At 31.2% G+C, this 20,500-nt stretch overlaps 1 protein-coding gene across 1 annotated transcript in view; it reads right to left on the bottom strand.

The window, feature by feature from the left end:
- Positions 1–20,500, bottom strand: part of cdi (serine/threonine kinase) — a 34,357-nt gene that overhangs the window by 3,924 nt on the left and 9,933 nt on the right. Inside the window, 1 exon segment of the mRNA XM_018445342.1 lies at positions 6,723–6,844. Coding sequence (XP_018300844.1) covers positions 6,723–6,844 — 122 coding nt within the window.

Genomic DNA, 20,500 nt, shown 5'->3' with positions numbered 1-20,500 from the left:
ATTCTCACATAAACGGACGTTTTGTTTCCAATCTTATTGATAAAAAAATTTTATACTTTCGTTAAGTAAAGCTCGGATCGTTAAAGGTTTAAATGTAATGCTGCAGTAATATTTTCAAAATGGTCACAAGGTAAAAGATATTTATCGCGTGACGTTGTAAGCGCAGGTGAATTCAGAACTCGTCGCTTTTATCAATTCAATGATTTTCAGACAAGATTAGATAATACGAAAGCGAACAAAGGAAGAATAGAGCAAAGTTGGCGAACGATCATGATAACATTATAGGTGTCACACTTTATATGTACCATATCTACTTTCTCCTTATAAGATATAATAATAAACAAGATAAAATGTACGAAGATGAATATATAAATAGATAAAAAAAATACATGTACACATAATTTATGATTCGATAAAAATAACAAAAAATTATTGAAAATTCAATATTACGCAATAAATATGTCTGAGAAACGATAAATGGTAAAAAAACGAATATAAATTGCGCTAAAATGCAAGAAAATATTTATAATTAATATTGTCGAATATTGTTTGCAAATCACACGCACATCGCCATTTATTGAATAATAAAACCAAATGCAAGTGTGCTTTCAAGATGATTAAAGGGTTTAGACAGCTTTAATATGTATCTGCATATTGTAATTTAATCGTCGCAATATTACCGACGTTATCTTTATAACTACTATGCTAGATTAAGTCTCGGAGAGAATTACACATCGCCTTGCTTCAAGGAAATATTATGGTCTCGTTTATCAAAGGATATCTTCGAGATAATATTACTAAATATTCAATAATGTATATTATTCAATGACAAATATTGCCAAGTGTCACACCATTAGTCCTTCAATCTTTAATTTATAACACATAGCGAGCATTCGTTAAAACATTTCCATTAATTTTATCGTTATTTATGCATCAATTAATAACAATAATTAATTTATATATATATATATATATAAACTGACTACACGATAAAATAACAAATTTAGTTATATGATTTGCATTATAAATCATAATTAACTTTCAAAGTATAGCATAAGGGACAATGTTGTAAGTTTTTACGATTTTCTCTTCTTATTTTAATAAATAACAAAAACAGCAAATGAGAATTTATTCCAAAAAGATGCAGAAATTGCGATAAAACAACTTGATTATATCCCGAAAAGTACTCCGCTGCTTGCATTTCTCTTGCAAGTTAATCGGTGAATGCATTTTGCGTTATCGCTAGGATAAGATCTTGCATAAATGGTAGAGCTGAGAAGAAGAAAATCGCGCGTTGCGTCGTGTCGTCCCGATTTCGAGGCGTTTCTCGTCGAGCACGTCGTCGTGGTTTCTCCCACAAAGCGACAGGGGGAAAAAAAGGAAGAGGATAAACAAACCACGCGAGCGAAAGAGAAATTTCTGGCGAAGAATTTTTCTCGGGTAAAACCGACGGTATGCATATACGATGCTCCAGATTCATTTTTTGCTGATCAGATAGGAAGAGAAATTGTCGCTCTCTTCGTGCTTCCTCAGGTTTGTCGTTTACGCGATTGATACATAGTAGAAATATTAATTATTACATGTCACGTCGAAGAATTTTTTAAATTAAATACACGTTTTACACTAATTGTAAGTACAGTCTTTTATTAAATATGAAAAAAATAACTTCAAATTAACCGAATAATTTAAGCACTTGTATATTATAGAACATTTTATAAATTATTTTTGATAGTTCGCAATATAATTTAGCATAATGTGCGTAACGAGAGGAAAAGATTTTCAAAGATTATACAGCTATAAGGGTGAAAGTCAAAATGATAAGGTAAACGAAGGTAGGTATACATCAACATAAAAGTAATGCGAATGAAACAGAAGCGATTTGTTGGAGAGATATAATTGTAGTCAATCTCTTTTTTATAACTTTTTTAGAAAAGGACTGTGATTCACCTTAAATTGATATATACGGTACCCCTTCATTCATCTTATTATTTCGATTTTTATTCTTATAGCTATATAATCTTTGTAAATCTTTTCTCTTCCCGTTACGCATTATGCAAGGGTTGCTCTCTTTTAACTCTAGAAGTACCAACATTTCACTAAAAAGACCAAGTGAATAAATTACTATGAAAATAAAGAAAGTGATGAAAAATCAAATATTTCATCAATATAAAAAATATAATTATTAGAAAGTCAAAAAATTAAAAAATTTTCTTTTATATAAGAAATATAATATTAACGTAAAAAAATTAAAACAATCAATTTATGACCTCTTGATACTTCGTGTAAACTGTTTACTTTTTCGACCAACTCTTTGTATTTGTTCTTTTGCCTTCCATTTTTATTCATTTCTGATTAACTGATATACGTAATCTTACACCAAATATAATATTTCATTATTTTCTTATAGCTACATAATTCAGAAGTTTAATTTACTTAAAAAAAGTTTCTTAATTATTTACATATTAAATATATCAATTTAGTGTTTTAAAAATTATTCTTATAAAATTATTCCTTGACATTTCCGTTAATTACTTTCCAATTTTACATTCGAATAAGTCTACTTTGCATTAGAGAGGTGCGAGAGATTTTGCGATATACCGCAAGCGTCGCGATTAAAGTCAGTGCGATATGTAACTGGCTTTTTAATTGCGAAATCATACGTGATTTAAAATCGCACTTGCGATTAATATTCTACACCTATTCTTTAATTCTTTTAAGCCATGTAAACAATTCGACTAACGCGCAATAAAAAACTGATATCTAATTTTATATCTCGTGAAGAATTTTTTCTTTAAAAACGTATTTCAAATTTTATTAGGGATTTTTCAATTCTATTTCTATTACTAAAAAAATGCTTTTGTATTGATTGCATTCTAACAATTATTTTTTATTATTCATCTGTCATTGCTCTGAATTACTGAAGATTTTTAATGAGACAAAAATGAGCAGTTGAATAAATGTATAATATATTGTAAATATATAAAAATCGCGACACGATATATTGCATCCCGATTTTTATATGTGTATTATATATTATATAAATTGTTCTGAATTTTAAAGAAGATTGCGATGCACAATTTTGAAAATTGTTTCCTGCTTTCCATCAGATCTGAAACTTTACATCAATATATTATATTCGTTCTCTGCTGATTTTGCTTCAGGAACCCGTATTACGGGTCTTGAAACGAAGTGAAAATGATAAAAGTGAACAAATTCACTAGATGTTGATCCCGCAACAAAGTTATAATATTCTAGTAAATTCGATCACTTTTGTAATTTTCAGCTCGTTTCAAGAATCGTAATATAAGTTTCCTGATTACAACATAAGTACGCATGATGCATGTAAGTTCGATGCCAAGTGGTCGATACGAGCGTCTGACTGCCGCATCATTATTATCACTAGTTGAGCGCCAGAACAGCGTTTTCTCTTTCATGCAGCTAGGCGAATTCATTTTCCGCAAGCCAAATATTACGTACAAGGGCGTTCTCGTGTGTAACGAGCATCGGCAAATCGATTGGGAGCAAGAATTATACGGAGTTCTCGAAGACGCAAGATATTTTCGGTTGTTTTCATTCAGTCGCTCTCGTCGTGAAAGTGATGGCGCGCCGATTGTCTAATCCGGAAAGTCGTTCCAAGAATTATGACTGGGATACTACCGTTGAATATTCGATACTACAGTATGATATATATTATGGCACCGATGTTTACAGCTGATTCTACGAAATTAATGCGGCATCTTATGCCACACTACAACAGTAATACTCTAAAAAATATCGTGTCAATATTATATAATTAGTTATTAAAATATATTATGACATTTATGGCAATAACAGCTATCTATCAGGGACGCTATTGTTTTTTTGAAAATAAATATTAATTATTGACAGGTTCAATATGGCAATAATCATTGATAAACGACACATCAAGATAATTCTTTAACTTACATATAAAAGATAATATTATTGATAGGTTGAATGTGGCAATAATCGTTGATAAACGACACATCAAGATAATTCATTAACTTACATATAGAAGATAATATTATTTGTTAATAAATTACGAAAAAAATGACTTCAGATTAACCGCACAATTTAAGCAATTTGTATAATAGAATATATATTTTATAATTATTTTTTACAATTCACAACATAACTGAAATTTATAAATATTTGAAGTAAATCGAACACAGATCAAATGTCAATGTCGTATTATTATATTGTCAGGCGGTGTTTAAAAATAGTGATGCTTTTATTTTTAGAACACCTTGCGCAATGTCAACACTTCCTGAAATTAATGCAAGTCGTTTGTATAAACGCTATCACAACGCTATAGCAACCCCGGTTACGACGCAACGAGCGCGGGTGTCACGATACACGTGGCAAATGCCGCGAGTGAAAATGATAACTATTTTTACGGCTGAGTCAGCCGGGTGTGCGAAACGGAGGATCCTGGGAGGATCCGCGGAGTTTTCGCGGAGGCCTCGCCGAGGGAAATGCCAGAAATAAGATCCGCTAGGTCCGCGACGAGTAAACACCGCATCCGAATCTGGGCCAAGCCGTTTATATCGTCGGAATGCGTTGTCGCGGTGAAACGCGTCGTCGCGCTAGTAACGCTCGGCGTGTTATGTCATAATTGAGAAGTATTGGTTCCGAAAAACAAAAAAAATAAACTGAAAAACCTCTCTATTTTGAACTTTTCCCGAAGTATAACTTCTAAATATTTATCGTGATGGATTTTGCACAAAATTATTCGCAGAGATGCAGCATCAAATTCCAGATCTGGTGAAAAACAAACTTATTTGGATATAAAATTGGAAATTAAAATTGACGAAAATAAATATAAAATAAAATAAAATGTTGAAATAGGAGTAATTTTCAAAATACTCAATAATTAATATTTAATATGTAAACAGTCTTTTTCAAGCAAATTAAACTCCTCAAGCGAAAATAATGAAATATCATATTCATTTCTTGTAACGCACGAATAAAATTTATCACAATATATTATCACGATTAAAATTAAAAATGTATCATTAGGAAAAATATTTTGTTCTATAAACCAAAATTTCGCTGTAACAACAAAAATTTGACTGAAATGTATTAAACAAATATTTTTGTTATTTACAAAGCAGAGAAATTATTTTGCAAAAGCAACTAAATTTTTTGTTAAATAAAATATTTGATTGTTAAAAAATGTTTCAACTGAGTAATTTTATTGAAGGCATTAAATGTTTTTTCTTAGTGTGTGTAAGAAATAAAATATCTTTCCTGTCTCGGAATATAAAATTATGTATACACAATTGTTGACAGCCACAAATCAATTTTTGACTACACATCTAATTTCACAAGTTATAAAATAAAAAATGTAGTGCAGCCTGCACTTTAGATTCTGTTTTCTGCTATGCACTTAGCAAGAATTTTCGCAACGGATATTACGTGCCGAGCTAACCGCTATTACCGCTAGGCGACGTATTATGTCGTAATTCGTAACGAGCGTAGTTAAAGCGTAATACCGTTTTTTCTAATTTTTATCCATTTTAGTGAGCTCCCAAGCGAGAGAAATTTCAACGATATAATCGCCATGATAAATCAAACGATAACGCTCTATAATGTGGATTGGTGTAGACTAAAACGAAATACTGCAAGTACATGGTCGCCACGTGTTTCGGTAATATCGTATAGTGTCACTTGATACGACAATCTTGAGCCAGCATTTTGGCACGATGCCGGAAAGAAGGTTAAATTGATTCGTGACAAGACGAAACAAATGTGAGGCGCAAGCATGAGAGTTTTGCTATAAATCGACTATGATAAATAGTGCAATTCTTCTTCAAAATATAATTTTATTTAACATATTGAAACTATAAATAAAATTGATACGTAGAAATAGTTATAAACAATAAATATTACAAACTTTAAAATTCAGGCAGCTGTAAAAAGCTTCATTAAAAAAGAATGAAATTTAAATTAAAAAAAAGTTTTTAATGCTTAAAATCTCTATTCTTGGAAAATTGCTACGTTTATTTAGTTTTTGTGAGTTTAATATTTTTTGTATGTATAGAAAACGAGCTGGATAAAATGGAAAATTTTTTTTCACTTTGTGGATCTGTTATGTGTTTAAAAAAAAACTTGTGAAAATTTTTTACTTTTTAACGTTTTCCTTATAAAATCGTTTTTAAAAAATATTCCTAAGATTTTTGTTACTGAAATCACGGATTAAATAAAAGGAACATTTCGACTTTAATTGTCCATAATTGTGTTAAAAATTATCATCCCGCAATCCAAAAAAACAGATTCTTAAAGCTGAAACTTTGCTCTATCGAATGGTCATAATTTTTTTGACAAGATACAAATGAAGTACAAACTTTTGTTCCGACCCATATGAAGAATAATTGTATAATAGAGTATAATAAAAAAATGTAATAACTTAATGATTAGTGTTGTCGTTAAATTTTTATCGGAAAATCAAAAAATGTTATCAAAAATGCATAACATCGCGCAGATTTTCTTCCTACCAGCCATCGTTCTTGAATTTTGCTCGCATTGAACTAACTCGTATAAAAGAGGGTCGACGCATCTGCTCGTAACACAAGCAGGCAAGCAGAGCGGAAAAAGTTTATTGTATCATCTTCATCGAATTCGACCAAGCAATTTTGTTTAATCGCAAAACGTAGTTTCACCGGCAAAAATGAATTGGATTCAATTCTGGCACCTCAACTCACCTGAGTATGTTTGGATGGCTAAGCTTGTTCATAAGCTGGACTTCTTTGAGCATATTCGGTCTATTCGCCGCCAGCTGATTCATCTTGAGCACCATCACCTGACTCGTCACTTTGTGAGTAACCTGGAAAAACGAAACGAACATGGAGGTTAGTGACATATTACCGTGCCATTGCGTGGCGCTATTATTGACGTTAGATCATACGACAGCTGCATACGTAACCGTACAGATTCTTTGCGTTACAAATTTTGCCGAGGTCATAAATGTAAGAAGCGCTGTTCTGCTTCGACTGATGGCGATGTGTTGAGTTATCTCGAGACATTCCATAAAAATTCTATCAAAATCTTATATAGAATTTATTTTTATGTTATCAAATAATATATAAAGATAAGAATCAAGCTAAGAAAAAAATCTGTTAAAATTTAGATCTCTATTAAAATATTCTCGATATAGATATATAATAATAAAAAAATTAAATTGCGCGTAAGACTTGGTACATGATTTTGCATATATTTTATTTATGAGCAATTATCATACTACACTGTGTTTGTATATCCTAAAGTTAATTACAGGTGTAAAATTTCTAATTCGACTTTTGATTTATTAAATCGCGATTAAGACAGAGGCCTGAGCAACCTACATAACTCGTAATCATATCTTTATCTTCTAAGAATGACCTTAATGCATTGAGCTAATTTCATCATGATAGTGCAAAACGTTTATACGTTTCTTGTGAAACTGATACGAGTATAGGATATATCAAAGTCATTTAATACTTTGATGACGACTACGATAACACGCAGTCAAATCTTCTTTAAACTTCTTCATTATTTATTATTATTACATCCTTACTTTTTTGTAATTTTAAATGCTTCGAAAATTAAATCCTAAATAAAAGTTGTTTAAAAAATTATTAAATATTAATCGAACAAGATTCTTATTATTAATAATAAGTTAGAAATGAGATCGTCTTGTTATTAAATTTGTTTATTATCAACACAAATACAAAAAAATCGATTTTTTTCAGATCGATCAAATATTTCTATTTTATCGTACATCCTAATACCTACATTAGGTACTGGCAAATCGCTTAAGTACTCAAAGACGACGGCGGCAGATGCATTTCTCATCGCCAAGCCAACGAAACGAAGATTTTCGTCGCCCCGTTTTCACATGGTGCGACTAATACGCGCGAGAGAACATCGGAGCGATATTCTCGCGAAAGAGAAACTTATTAATGAAACTGTGGCATCTGGCCGGCGTAAGATGAGCTCGTAAAGGCGCCGGCCGTGTTGCTCGCGGCATCATTCAACGAAAATGGACATACGGGCCGCAATTCCTTTATTAGCCTTGAAAGTTGCCGCGCGTGATTGCTTAATGAGTGCGATCACCGCAGCTTCGCATATAGCAGTTTCGATTATCGCAGAATGTCGTAGACTGCCCGACAAAAAACGACCTCATGGAAATATTACTGAAAGGATTCAATTTCTCTCATACAAATTCCTGTATTATGTTACAATGGCTACGTTTACACCATACGCTTAGTCCGCGGCCTAAATGCACGGTGTAAACGTAGCCAATAAATTGAGAAATCAGGTCTACTATGGAATTACCTAATGGAATAAACATATAAAATGTTTATCGAAGAGCATTACCAATTCCGTCAAGGAAACTATCATTGTATGGAAAAAGTGATTCGGTCAAATTGGTTATTTGAAATTGAGATATTTTGTAAATTATGAGATGATAATCAAAAGTTTCTTCAGGCAAAACCATAAAAAAAAGACAGATTTTGGTGTAGCATTATTAAAAAATTGCTATTTTGAGTGTAATTGTATTGAAATACTTTTCAATACACAATTACAATTACAGTCAATACTTTTATGCACAAAATAATGAGATGAATCAATTGATATAAAGAAAACATTTATTTCTTAAAAAAAATTTATATAATACAATTTGCAATATGCATACTTGTCGTATGCAAACTACATACGATATGTGTGCAAATTACATATTTTTTTACAGAAATAACTATATATGCTTTCTTTATATCAATTGACTCATCTCATATTATTCCATGTATAAAAGTATTAAAGTACGTTAAAAAAATGAATAGTTTAATAGATAAAAATATTTTTTAGTCCGATTAGACCCAAAATAACAACTTTCAAATACTGCAAAATTCGTTCATTTTTTATGGTTTTGTCTAAGGAAACTTTTGATCAGCATCTTGTAATCTACAAACTATAACAATTTTAGCTAATTTCATCGAGAAACCACTTTTCCATATAACTGGTACATATTCCTGTATCTATCTACCGAAGAACCTGTTACAGAATTTTTACGTTGATAAAATACGTATACTGTACGTGTTACTAAATCTTTAACGTTAAAATAAAATATATGTACTGTATATGAAATGTGCTATGTTACACAGATACTAAAAACGTTAATTATATTATATATCTGTCTTGTTCGTCAGTAACTTCTAATTAAAGAATCACCTTCACAGATTCGCGAGAAACGCAGACATAAATTTTTGGAATAGCGATAACACTAAAGCGATTTCGCATTTACAAACGTATGTATGTTCTCGTATATAAAAGAATTCGACGCGATATATATCTCGCAACGGCACGAAAGCATCTTCCGAGAATCCAAGAGATGCAAGACGCGTCAAGAGAGAGAACTACTGGATTACATCAACTTACTCTTGCAGTCGATCTTCGCGGCGTTGAAAGACGTAATGCACTCTTTTACATTCCAGCGCTCGCGCATTTTATCGTTCATCTCGAATTTCGTCTCAACTCGAAAAAGAAGTCGGCTGGAGATGAGATGCGAAAAGTGATGAAAATGAAGACATGAAATGTGTGTGTGTGGGAAACACGAGGGGGGGAGGAGAATCTCTCTTTCGCAGTCGGTATCGTCGCATAAGATGAAAATTTCGGGGGTTAAAAAGTCGAGAATAATATCCGAGAGGAATCTGGCCAGGATTCCTTGGCTTGGCTCACAGTTGGGTCGCGTCCAAACCGTGACGAATACGAAAGAGACGGAGGAGTACGAGTCCGTCGTAAACAGAACGACCGCGAGTCGTTGGTTGCTTTGCGACAAAAGGATGGAGAACGTAAAAGAGAGCGCCGTTTGACGCCGACGATTTTTGTTTTTGTTAAAACCGCTCGACCGAAAAATTAAACATGTCATAAATTCGCGTCACGCTTGTTCTCGCTACAACAGATACTTGAGTAAGAGATTGGATACCATTTAGACAACTTTTGATTGGTTCGCCACATTCAGAAAGGTGCTTAAGATAAAAGAGATAGATATAAGATAGAATGGAGATGCATGAATATCTTGTTCTATCTCAAGCAGGTTCTAAAAAATATAACGGACTAAACATACATTATAAAATTACTTGAAAAATTACAGTTATAGTGGATAATTTTTTGAGTTCCGCTATATTAAAAACGTGTTTTTATACTTACTTTATTTATAAACACGTGTAACGTTACAATTTACAAAAAATTGTTATAGTAGTTAAACAATTTGTAAAAATAAACAATTGAAGTTAAGTTTATAGACATATTTATGTATATATTAATTCGCCAACGAATTGCAATTTTTTTTAAGATATGTTATTGATATATATAATGTACAAACATAAAAATGCAAATAGGTATAATACGTGTGCAAATATATTATCATTATGTTAATAATATTACAAAAATTTATATTACATAGAAACTATAAAATGTATTATTATTATTATTGTAATTTTCTGTTTAATATAAAGATATATTTACAATTATATAAAAACATAAGTATATATTAATATTTTTTTGCAAATATTATTTTTGTAAAAATGTACAATTTCTAATTTATTATAAATTCCTACACATATTATTTTTTAATATAATGTAATGTAGAGTTTTTATACACTTTTTTACAGTATATGTCCAATCTCTTACTTGAGGATATTTCTCTAATTTTCGCCGTTTTTTTAAAACCTTTTACGCCGTCTTTTTTATGGAACATATGTTTCACGAGTTTTTCTCAACGTAAAATATACAGGACACTTCTAGCAACATATTTTTAGTTAGAAGTAGGAAGTCGATCGATTTACGATCAATCTTTCTTCAGCAAAATTGTTTATAAGAGTCATTTGTTTCGCGAATGTTCAATATTTTATACTAAATCGGGCAGATTACTTCTCATTTTCAATTAAAACATCAAAGAACGATCGTAATGAGAAAGTAATTTAGCATCATGATCATGACACTGCGATACTGTCACAGCGAATAAATAAAAGTACTTGAAATATATATAAGTCGGTCGCAATCGAAACGCTTCACCGGTTTTCTCCACGTGAGGCTAAAGATCCTCTACTTTAGTGTCGAATAAATTATCGTTAATACGCGACGTGAAGTCGCTGACTTTCATTTATTCCTTCATTTATTTCATCGCAAATTGCGACGAAATGACGAATGCGAGTAATTGATCTCGCTTGATTCCGCGTGTGTAATAAACGATTCGTCTGTAATGAGACACGTTGCATTTGCAGATCCGCCAGACACCCCAATTTCCAATTCTTCGTAGAAAAGCCAAATATAGCTTCCTTACTTCAAAAGTAAAATAATTAAAAAAACATGATTTTCGAATTATAAAATGAGTAAACATGTAAACATTACCAGGGTTCCTTCCTAAATTCCTCCAAAAATTCCTCATCCTAAAGTTCCATAACTTTTCCGTGATTTCCAGACAAAATTTCATGATTTCTTATTACCTTTTCAATAATATTTTGAAATTTTTTGTATTTCCGTCCTGATTTGGAAACTGTTAATGTTGATAATACTGCTTGCATTTAATTATTAGTAGTATTCCCTAAAACTACGTAGATAAATATGATGTACGCATATTAAACTTCTTTAAAATTAAGAATTTTAATTTTCTAGAAAATTTTACGAAATTTCCTAACTTTTCCCTGATTTTCCTAACCATTTCACATTTCCCCTATTTCCATGATTTCCAGTTTTGTGGTAACCCTGTATAATCCTATCAATCATCAAATATCCAAACTACCAAATAAGCTTCATAAAAAATCATCTAAAGATAGTTTATGAAAAAAATCATCAAAAGCGTTACAATTAAAAAAGAGTAGTTTTTAAAGATTGTGAAACGAAAATGATAAAAATATTACGCGATATTATTTGATTAGTCAATAATTTTCTGTCAAGTTGAGAAATGTTTTGCCTCCCCCCACTTTTCTGGAAAATTTATAGTAAATTAGATTAAACGCATTCGGTGCGCATTAAAACCCTCGTTTTACACAAATTGACGTAAAAATGTGTGTTTAATAGAAATATAGAAATTAGTTAAACCGCGAAATCTTCAATATGTTTTATTGTGCTGTTAGGTAAAATATATGTATTTTCTACTCATACACTCAGGATAAATCAGTATACAACGGCTTTAATATACACTAGTGAGTTCATCAACAAAGCTATTAATTTTTTATGTTGTGTCACTTTTGAAGCAAGGAAATGATAGAAGAATAAATGCTCGAGTAATATATTTATGGCAGTACAGCGATACTCGATCATTCCAATTATACGTTTACAAGTTCAAATATACATTCTACCTATGTATTATGCCTCATTATATAAGAAAGTCATTTATCATAATTTTTAGAAAAAAAATTTATGAAACTCAAGATAATCGACGATCCATATATCATTTAATATTTTTTTCCCTTCTCAACAGATACATACACGAAAGAAAAAGAAGTAAATGTGGAAGCGAATACAAGACAAGCTAGCGAATCGATCGATAGGAAGATTGGACACTGTTTGGTCACTTGCGCCGATTCATTTGAATAATTCTCATTGTCTGGAAAGCTTCGGCCTTGCATGTTTTCTACGCATTACGCGCCATTGTGTTTACGACCGCGGAGAGAAAGCACGCACGGTAATTACATTGTAGCGGCGAGTGATTAATGCCTCCTTGAGCGCCGCATGCGTAATGCGAAACACGTTTCGCACCTCTTCACCCACACGTGAAGGAGGCTGCGTGTAAGGACGATCTGTACAAAAGGAAAATTAAATAAAACGAAAGCCAGTCGTCGTTATTTGAAAACAAGACATCAAAATAATGACTAAGAAATGCCAATTTAGAGACTGGAACAATCAGCTTCAGTTCTTTTATAGATGGAAGCAAAAAAATTATTTTTTTTAATATATTCATTTGCGTCTTTATACGTTTTGAAATTCTAAGATAATAACATCGATTATTTTAATCTCGAATGATAACAAATAAAATGCTTGTATATGTATTATCAAACTCACTAATGCAAATATTTCATGATTTTTTAAATAAAGGATCAATAACAATTTAAAATCATTTAATTTTTGTTATCTTTATAGAGAGAAATTAAATTTTGTTGAATGATGCTATCGATTTTTAGATGATTCAATCACTGAGGGATTTATTTTATAAGAACAGAGAAGAGCGAACACTCCATCTAACAAGTGTCGTTCTGGGAAGCTATGATGCAATTAAGAGTAGCAAATCAATTAGCAAGCGCATTGGACTTTGTAAGTTCGAAAGTCCTTTCTACAAAGGTCTGCCTCGTATGTTCGCAATCACTGTCAACTATCGCAGTCAACCGTCTAATTATGCGCCAAAGAGATGAAAAGCGTCAAATAAGGGATGCAGAAGCGAGACGAAAGCTTGGAAGAAATACGTACTTAAATTTTATGTGTTTCGTAAAATATTTTATATTAATATTTATAATTATATAATATGTGACTTAATATTTTTATTTGAATAAATATAAAAAGAAATAAAAACTGTATAATTTCTTACTTTGTAATAAATTACAAATTTAATATATAACAATAATGCTTTTTTTTCAAACCACTTTTTAGTAATATTATTTTTAACCCAATAACAGAAAATGTTATGAGAAATATATCGTTTAATTAATTATTATTTAATTACAATTTAATCTCTGAAATGCAACTCAAATAATATTCACAAAATAAAAATAAAACAAAAATATATTCATATATAATATAATTCATTTAATTGTTATAACAATTTTGAAATTGAATTATTATAAATTTTGTGAAACTTATAATAATTTGATGTGTGATGCTTAGCATCAAAATTTGAGAAATTCGTGAAACTATAAATATTTATAATTTCACGAAGTAGCGAAAATCAATTAAAACCAATATGGTAACCGGACGTGCGAGAGACTTTCTAGACTTAAACCTTTTCAGGTGGAAATCCACATGCCGCGGCCGCTTACTAAAGGTTAACTGCACTCACATGTAAATGTATTCTGCGGATTAACACACGAGCCGTAACGGCACGACAGTTATAATTTTTATCGCATATAGCTATCGCCAACTTTAGCAGAAATGTATACTTATTAAGTGATACCTATTTATAATATTATAGACTTCATGTTATATAAGTTGCAACGATGACATAAAGGCTTTTGCGAAATTTTCTCTAATGGCTCTAGATCTTTCCTTTGCCATATGTCTCCATTTAACATTTATTGAAGTATACAAGTCTTCGTGACTACTGACATCCTGTATGATTATGGAAAATTGGATTTCATGAGAATGCAAGTCTGTAAAACGTAGGAATACATGGCTAAATTGATGCGTTAGTCGTGACTACTAAACATTACTCGATAAGCAACATATTGCGTTCGAAAGATATTACTTAACTTCGTATTTATTTTATACTACCGTATTTATTTTACATTTATTTTACCTTCGTATTTATTTTGCATTATTTACCAAGTGCCAATACATTTATTGCGTTTTTAAGACCTTGCGAAAACTAACTTTTGTAAAAGAATCAATCAAAAATGTTTATTTTACGAAATTTTAAAAAATTGAACTTTTCAGAATTCAGCATTTAATAACACTCGACAATCGTTATTCTATGAATTAATGTTTTATAATGTAAATCTGCAGAAAAAACAGGAAAAATATCTGCTAAAGTGGATTTTATTAACTGCGGCAAAGGTCAACACGACCCGCGTGCCGAGTCTTAATCCTGCAAACGAGAAACACGATTATTCACAGCCCCGCGCGTCGTGATGTCGGGAATAAATGTCGAGAGGAAGTGATAGTCAAGGTCACGACAACGTACAATGAATGAGAATTTCTCAGGCGAACGAACGCACAATGTATCGATCGATTTCTTTCTCACAGCGCGTGTCTCGTGAGACTTTCTCCTTATTTCTAAAGATCGCGAGCGAAAGATAGAACATTCAAGCATTTTCTTTTCTTTTTTCTCAATAGTCAATGTACCGAAATGTGCCTCGCGAAACGCATACCACACATTCTGCTTCCGTTTAATAAGTATATAACAATTAACAGAAACCTAGATTATATCGCACGCAATGCAAGCCACACGGATGCGTATGCGTAATTATGACATGAATGCAGAAGTAAGAAATGTTTTTCATACGCTGTTGAAAGCAATTAAGCGAGCATTTCGACCATTTTAAATCCCGATATCACGTAAGTCAAGAATTGAGAGAGAAGAGATTTCATATTTTTATTTAACTTTCTGTCTGCAATCTGGATCTTTTTAATACAAGTGAAATTTTATTCTCAAATTTCTCCGAAGAAAAAACTAAATAAAGATTTTAAGAGTTTAAAACTATTTAATAATAATATAATAGAGATGTTAAAAAGTAACTCTGAATTCTTCTACATTTTTTTAGAATAGTAAAAAAAATTATATAAAAAAGATTTACATTGCAGATGGAGGGTTAAAAATAATATAAAAATAATATTAATTAAATATATATAAACACAATATAAAATAATATAAATTTTATTATTTTCGAATCAACAATGCTTCCAATATTTCCAAAAATGTTTGTTTGTGTATCACGAAAGAAAAAAATATTAACGATTAAAGATGCTGCAAATAAAAAATAAATTCGAAATAAAGAAGACGAATGGAGTAATGACAAAAATATTAATATCGTTTATAATATAACGATAATTTCATCATATATCAATTCACGATCTCAGTAGAGAAGGAAAGATCTTGGGAAGGCACGATGCCGATCAAGAGGTAGAAGAGAACTTGTCATGCGCGCACACGTACATATGCGCCGGAGAAATTTACCATTTACGTGTCAAGGATATTTTACTAAATAATAAATGACGATTTCACGCGCTCTTCCTGTCTCTGTCTCCGATCAGATTAATTAATGACTATCAGGTTCGAGTAACAATCTCAGAATTTCAATATTGTCACTCCTATCTATATTTCCTCGTTACATTCGCGACAGCGAGATTTCTATAATTATCTGGAATAAATAAAAGAAGAATATGTCAACCTACATTTAAATGACGTCAGTCTCAGTTAATCTCGGTCCTGCTCATTGATAATTATATACGTCAGCTTGTTGACTTGAAAAGTGCAATGATGCAAAAAACATGATACTTTTACAATACATAGACATTTCAGTGGAGAATTTGTTACTTTCCATAAAATTTTATCAACATTTGACGTGCAAGTCACGAAAAGCTTTTTATGTCCTTCTATCAATGTAGATTAATTTTAATCTCGATTTAACTTTTTATCTTCTTCTAGTTCTAAGAATTAGAAAAAGAGAAAGAGCAAATTATCTCGAGATTAAAGTTGATCTATATTGAGAAAGAGAAATGAGCTTTACTGAAATAAAAAAACCCTCCATTAATTATATGAAAAATTGGGTCCCAGTGAAACAAGTTAGTTTTCACTTATAATGCAGCTTATAATGTAATAAACAGATGTTATACGCAAGATTATGGTTAGTTTTTAGCTATGGTATATCAAAGATGCTTCGTGAGCAACAAGTTTACATTTATGACATCATAGCTCAAAAATTATTCATTATTGAGCCTTCTCATGCAGCACAACATTGCTGCAACATTTGCAATGTTACTGCAATATTGCTGGAACGTTGTAATATTGCGATAATATTACTGGAATGATCTGTTGTGTATAAATTGTGTCTATTTACATCTTTTGTGTATTCACTATATTATAAGTTACATTATTATATGTAAAAACAAACATATTTCACTGGAATTCAATTTTCCATATAATTATTGGAGTCCTTCGTTTCGGTAAAAGGCTTTTCATAAATTGCACGTCAAATATTGATAAAATTTGATGAAAAGTAACAAATTCTCTCCATTGAATTTTGTTGTAGTAAAAATATTATTTTGCGTCATTGCTTTCCAAGTCAACAAACTGATGTTATTGTTAGTGCAAAGTCCTTTTATGAAGACAAAATCTTTATTTTTTTTCATTCTTTTGTCATTTTGTACAAATCGGAGATTAGATGTACAAGAAACCGGAAGAATAGTAGGTATCTTTCCTCTTTAAGAATGCAGAGTAGTTTTTACATGCCGCAATAAACGCCTGCGCGATACCGATTTGCAGCCTTGGCTGCGGAAGTATGCGAGCCGACACGCACGTGTCGCGCAGGTGGGAACGGTAACGAATCGAATCGTGAGGAAGGCAAACGAGCGAACGACCGAGCGAGACTCATTAGAGAGTGTTCGTACTCCATGGCCAGCGCGCCGTGACCGGCTTTCTCATTTACTTCCAGCATATTCTCGTCCGCGTGAGGGGGGGAAGGAAATGCCTCGGTGTTGCTTGCAAACTCTTGAGTCACCAGCAAGGTCGTCGTTTCCGATGGACGGATGCGAGCAGCGAGGTGATGCCAGCCGAATCCGTCAGTGTTCGTTTCTCGCTCAAGTCAGCACCGTTAACTCTTCTCTGAATTATTTATTTAATATTCATGCGATATGAACCGTTTCAATATTTTGCACGGTAAAAATCTTGTGATTAATGCGCATAGTTTTGCATAGAAACGAAAGTTACCATAGAAAGAATAATAAAGCTAGTGAATTGAGAAGTAATAACATGGTTATCATTTTTCTCGCCTCACTTTTGTGTATAATTAATATGCAATGACATTTCGTTTTAAATTAAAAGGTACAATATAAAAAAATATAAAAATATAAAGTGTAAAATAGATCAGATTTTTTTTCGCGTAGATTCTTGTAAAAATTAGAAACAATTTCAAGGAAAACTTAAATGCTTCTTCACAATACAATTTATTATTTTTCTTCAGACAATAAATGGTAGAAATATGATTCTCCTTGTTTCATTTATCGATTTATATTTTAATTGGTACCAGTTAATTCGGCACTTTAGTTACGGTCGATGAAATTTCATTTTTTTTTTGTTAATTAAAACATCCGGAATATCTACCTATTGTCAATTATAATTAGGAAGAACGCGAGTTCGCAATTAATATCGTAATTTCCGTGAAATACGACATTTGCAAAGTTTCCGCTCCACATGGTCACGAAGTACGTCGTAATCATAAAATTTAATTTTTCAATTATAACTGCAACTGATTAATTCTATCAAAAATTACCGTAAGACCGACACGTTTGACAATTCACGCGGTTGATCTTCTAGTCAACGGCTTTCTCTTAAAAATAATGTATTTATTTCATATTTCTCAAAATGTCACACAGGAAAATTTGTAAGAAATTTAACACATTTTACATGTCGAATTGTGTTAAATTAACATTTGGATATGTTAAAAATTCAACACAAAACTTTACCAACGCCATAAGTAGACCGATTTTAACAAAAATATAAAACGTTTTCACTGTGTAAAAAATATTTTCAGATATACATTAGATTTAAATGTAGCAAAAATAAAATTTAAAAGATTTAATTATAATTTGTGGCCTTAATTAATGGTGTAATATCTATATTATAACAATTGCAGATAGAAATAATTGTATTATCGATCGATCGATCTCGCTTCCCTGTAGAATTAATTAAATAACTCTTCTTTTCAGGAAGTTTCTACTTTCCGTTTACTCACGGTTTCACATTTCAAATTAATTATAAGGTGAGAAATTAGAAGAACGTTAACCATATCGTGACTTTTCATAGCGGTGATTACATATAGCGAACGCAGCGAATGTTTCGATGCGAATGGCTGGAACAATCAGGCAAATCGCAGGAATGGCGCTCTTAGAAAACCGTTGCTTCGGCGATTTGCGATAAAGTAGAAATTGCTACAATTTCAATGCAATTGCGTTATTTTATATCGCGCATAATCTCATGCATAAATCTATTGGATTAAAGCAAAGAGTCGTAGCGCTACTTCATTTATATTATGTTCAGATGTTTTTAAGAAAATTTAGCAATTATACCATTCGATAGAGTGGAGAACATTTTAAGTTTTTACGTTAAAAAGTCGAAATTAAATTGTCGCAAGTTTTTTTGGGTCACGTGACAGACCCAAAAACAAAGTGAGAAGAAAATTTCCCATTTTATTAAATTTCTGTATGTAAAAATTATAGATATCAAACTGACAGAAACTCAAAAAATATAACGATTTTTCGAAAGAAGAGATTTTAAACTTTAAAAACGTTTTTTAATTTAAATTTTGTTCATTTTTAACAAAGTTACAGCTACTTGAATTTTAAAGTTCCTAACACTAAGAACTTTTTTACAATTTATATATTTTAATTCAGAATATTATATTTTTCGTAAACCAATTGAGATTTTTTTAAATAAAAAAGAATAAAAATCGATATTTTCTATAATAAAATATCTATATTAAATATCATATTTCTTTCTTACCCCGAAAAGTTCTATTTTGCTTCCCTTTCTTATTTTTCTTGTTTTTTTTTTATATAAGCTAGTTTACAAAATATAAATAACGATTGGTATTTCGACGTAAATTTTTCATAGTTTTAAATATTCAAAACAAATAAATAAATTACACGATTTCAAATTCTGCAAATTTATCGTAGGAATGAAATAAAATACATACGAGCCGTTTGCGAATTCATATAGGAAATATTACCAAACGGTTAACTAAATTATGAGGCACTCACGGAAAGAGCAGTTTTGCTGAAGTATCTAAAAATTTAACTAGACACAGATCTGAAAATGATTTTGTTGAACCATCAAAATAATTAATTATATAGGACACTTAAATTGATTGCAGAATGGCAAAACTTTTTGCAGCATTGTTCAGCATGCTTGATATTTTTATACATAGAAAAATACATACTGTATACGCAAGTGATAATAATTATTTGTTTTAAGTATTTCAAAAGTTTATATATCCGCAATCTATCATAAGTTCATCACAAGTATCAAGATTATTCGAAATATATTCTAAATCTTCAATTTTATTAATACCTTTCAAGAAAAAATAAATTCTTGTTTTGAGTATATATTAATGAGTTTTTCTAAAATTTGTAATAAGTATATATTTTAAGATTATTAAAAGAATAAAAATAAATTGAGTATAATCATTTTTCTTAGCAACAAAATATTTTTCAGTGTACATAATCATTTTGATAGACCAATAAAATTATTTTCCGATTTGTATCTAGCTAAATTTTTAGATACTTCATCAAAATTGTTTTTTCCATATATCTTCAGTCGCGTTATATCTAGCGAGCTGACTTTCGCCTATTACTTGCGAGACACTCACATATCGAATCATTGCGATGTCCGCGATGTTCGATTCCGCGGTCCGAACATCACGTGCGATCGATGAAGCGTTCATTCTTAACCGGCTCTTCCATGTCCGTCGACTCCCGATCATCGCCAATATAATTGCATGCTATAACCATTATGCGTGTCATTATCGATGATTCACTACGTTTTCACTACGAGCAGCGGACTTGCTCGCTGTCGTTC

The sequence above is a fragment of the Mycetomoellerius zeteki genome, unplaced genomic scaffold (genome assembly GCF_001594055.1).
Source record: "Mycetomoellerius zeteki isolate Tzet28-1 unplaced genomic scaffold, Tzet1.0 scaffold158, whole genome shotgun sequence".
Classification (NCBI taxonomy): domain Eukaryota; kingdom Metazoa; phylum Arthropoda; class Insecta; order Hymenoptera; family Formicidae; genus Mycetomoellerius; species Mycetomoellerius zeteki.
The sequence above is the reverse complement of the archived record's forward strand: the minus strand, read 5'-3'. Positions and strand labels throughout refer to the sequence as shown.